Raw genomic sequence first — 1,995 nt, forward strand, 5'->3', positions numbered from 1 at the left:
TATATATATATATATATAATATTTGTTAATAATAGAAATTTATATTAAATCAATATTAATTATAACATATATCATATTTGTTATAAATTAAACAATTATTTTATCTACAAAATTTATTAATAATAATTAATTTTACAAAATCATTAATAATAATTAATTTTAATAATAATGTTGATTACTGAAAAATCAAAATCATTAATAAAAATCAATAATAATTTAATTAATAATGTAATAATACTAAATATTAATATATTACATATAATGTTGGTTTTGGAAAAAAAAATTACGTTTTCAACACAGCCTCCAAATGAATGGGCGGTCCATTAATTTTTTCCACTCAACCGCCCAATGGATTGGCGGCTATGTGTTGAAGATTTCTCAAAACATGGTATTTTGGTATATATTTTTCAAAGAGTGGTATAATGGGATATATAGGTTAAAAAGATGGTAAGGCAGTGCATGTTTCTAGCAATGTCAAAAGTAGGAAGAATGAAGTTGGGATCACAAGGCATGGAAGTGTCCTTACAAGGACTTGGTTGCATGAGTATGTCTGCTTTCTATGGTCCCCCTAAACCTGAACCTGACATGATTGCTCTCATCCATCATGCCATTCAATCTGGTGTCACTTTTCTTGATACTTCTGATTTCTATGGACCTCATACCAATGAACTCCTTCTTGGAAAGGCTTTGAAGGGAGAGGTGAGAGAGAAAGTTGAATTGGCTACGAAATTTGGAGTCAGAGCTAGGGAAGGGAAATATGAGATCTGTGGTGATCCAGCTTATGTGAGAGAAGCTTGTGAAGGTAGCTTGAAGAGACTTGATATTGATTCTATTGATCTCTATTATCAACATCGGATTGATACTCGTCTTCCAATTGAAGTCACGGTTTGATTCTTTTCGACTCTCTTTGATTGAAAATGAACTATTTGTTGATATATATAATATTTTTTGGTTTTATTTTTAAGATGGGAGAGCTTAAAAAACTAGTTGAAGAGGGGAAGATAAAATACATTGGTTTGTCTGAGGCCTCACCTGCAACAATCAGAAGAGCACATGTTGTTCATCCAATAACAGCTGTGCAGTTGGAGTGGTCATTATGGTCCAGAGATGTTGAGGAAGAAGTTATTCCCACTTGCAGGTGTGATTTTTAATTTACTAACATTATGCAAAATTGGAATGATGTGAAACACTGACATAGACACGAACATGACACTAAAACGCAGACACCATATCGATTGCAAATACATATGTTGGTGTCTTGTTAGTGTCTGAGACTAAACACACCTTTAATCCGAAGTGTTGATAATTCTAACTTGACGAGTTATGATTTTGTTTCTTAGGGAACTTGGTATTGGAATTGTTGCATATAGTCCTCTTGGGCGAGGATTCTTTTCGTCTGGACCAAAGCTGCTTGAGAGCTTGTCGCAAGATGATTACCGAAAGGATTTGCCTCGATTTCAACCTGAAAATCTGCAGCAGAACCAAACTATATTTGACAAAGTTAATGAACTGGCTACAAAGAAAGGGTGTACTCCATCTCAGCTTGCACTAGCCTGGCTTCATCACCAAGGAAACGACGTGTGCCCGATACCCGGAACAACCAAAATTGAGAACTTGAATCAAAACATAGGTGCTTTATCCGTCAAACTAACACCAGAAGAAATGGCAGAAATTGAGTCCTTAGCAGATGCTGTTAGGGGTGATAGGTATGCGGACGGTAGCAGTACATGGAAGTATTCCGACACTCCACCACTCTCTTCATGGAATGCTGAAAAATGAAGTGCTTTTCTTGCATAATGCTCATACTAGTATTGTAATTTGAAATAAATCTGTATGAGTTTCTTTTCCAATGCATTTGGTTGCATATATCAATGTTTGAAAAATCGAACCGGACGATTCAACCGTAAACATTGCTATAAACCTTTATAGTGTCTAGTATTTCATGTGGCTTTTTAAATGGTTTGAACTCTAAGATGACTCTAACATGAAAATTTC

General features: G+C 34.6%; 1 protein-coding gene across 1 annotated transcript; it reads left to right on the top strand.

Moving 5' to 3' along the window:
- The first annotated feature begins 471 nt into the window (after window positions 1-471).
- On the top strand, window positions 472-1,779 carry LOC127131805 (probable aldo-keto reductase 2). The gene is made up of 3 exons (XM_051060706.1): window positions 472-885; window positions 966-1,138; window positions 1,341-1,779. Exons 1-3 carry the CDS (start codon window positions 472-474, stop codon window positions 1,777-1,779), a joined length of 1,026 nt encoding a protein of 341 aa, XP_050916663.1.
- Window positions 1,780-1,995: the final 216 nt, after the last annotated feature.

Source organism: Lathyrus oleraceus, chromosome 3, assembly GCF_024323335.1.
Source record: "Lathyrus oleraceus cultivar Zhongwan6 chromosome 3, CAAS_Psat_ZW6_1.0, whole genome shotgun sequence".
Lineage (NCBI taxonomy): Eukaryota > Viridiplantae > Streptophyta > Magnoliopsida > Fabales > Fabaceae > Lathyrus > Lathyrus oleraceus.

What these genes read in the sequence shown, in the direction of transcription:
- LOC127131805 (XM_051060706.1), top strand. Translation starts at nt 472, where the DNA reads ATGTCAAAAGTAGGAAGAATGAAGTTGGGATCACAAGGCATGGAAGTG. An exon ending in GTCTTCCAATTGAAGTCACG is followed by an intron (nt 886 to 965) that starts GTTTGATTCTTT and finishes TTTATTTTTAAG; the next exon opens with ATGGGAGAGCTTAAAAAACT. An exon ending in GAAGTTATTCCCACTTGCAG is followed by an intron (nt 1,139 to 1,340) that starts GTGTGATTTTTA and finishes TTTGTTTCTTAG; the next exon opens with GGAACTTGGTATTGGAATTG.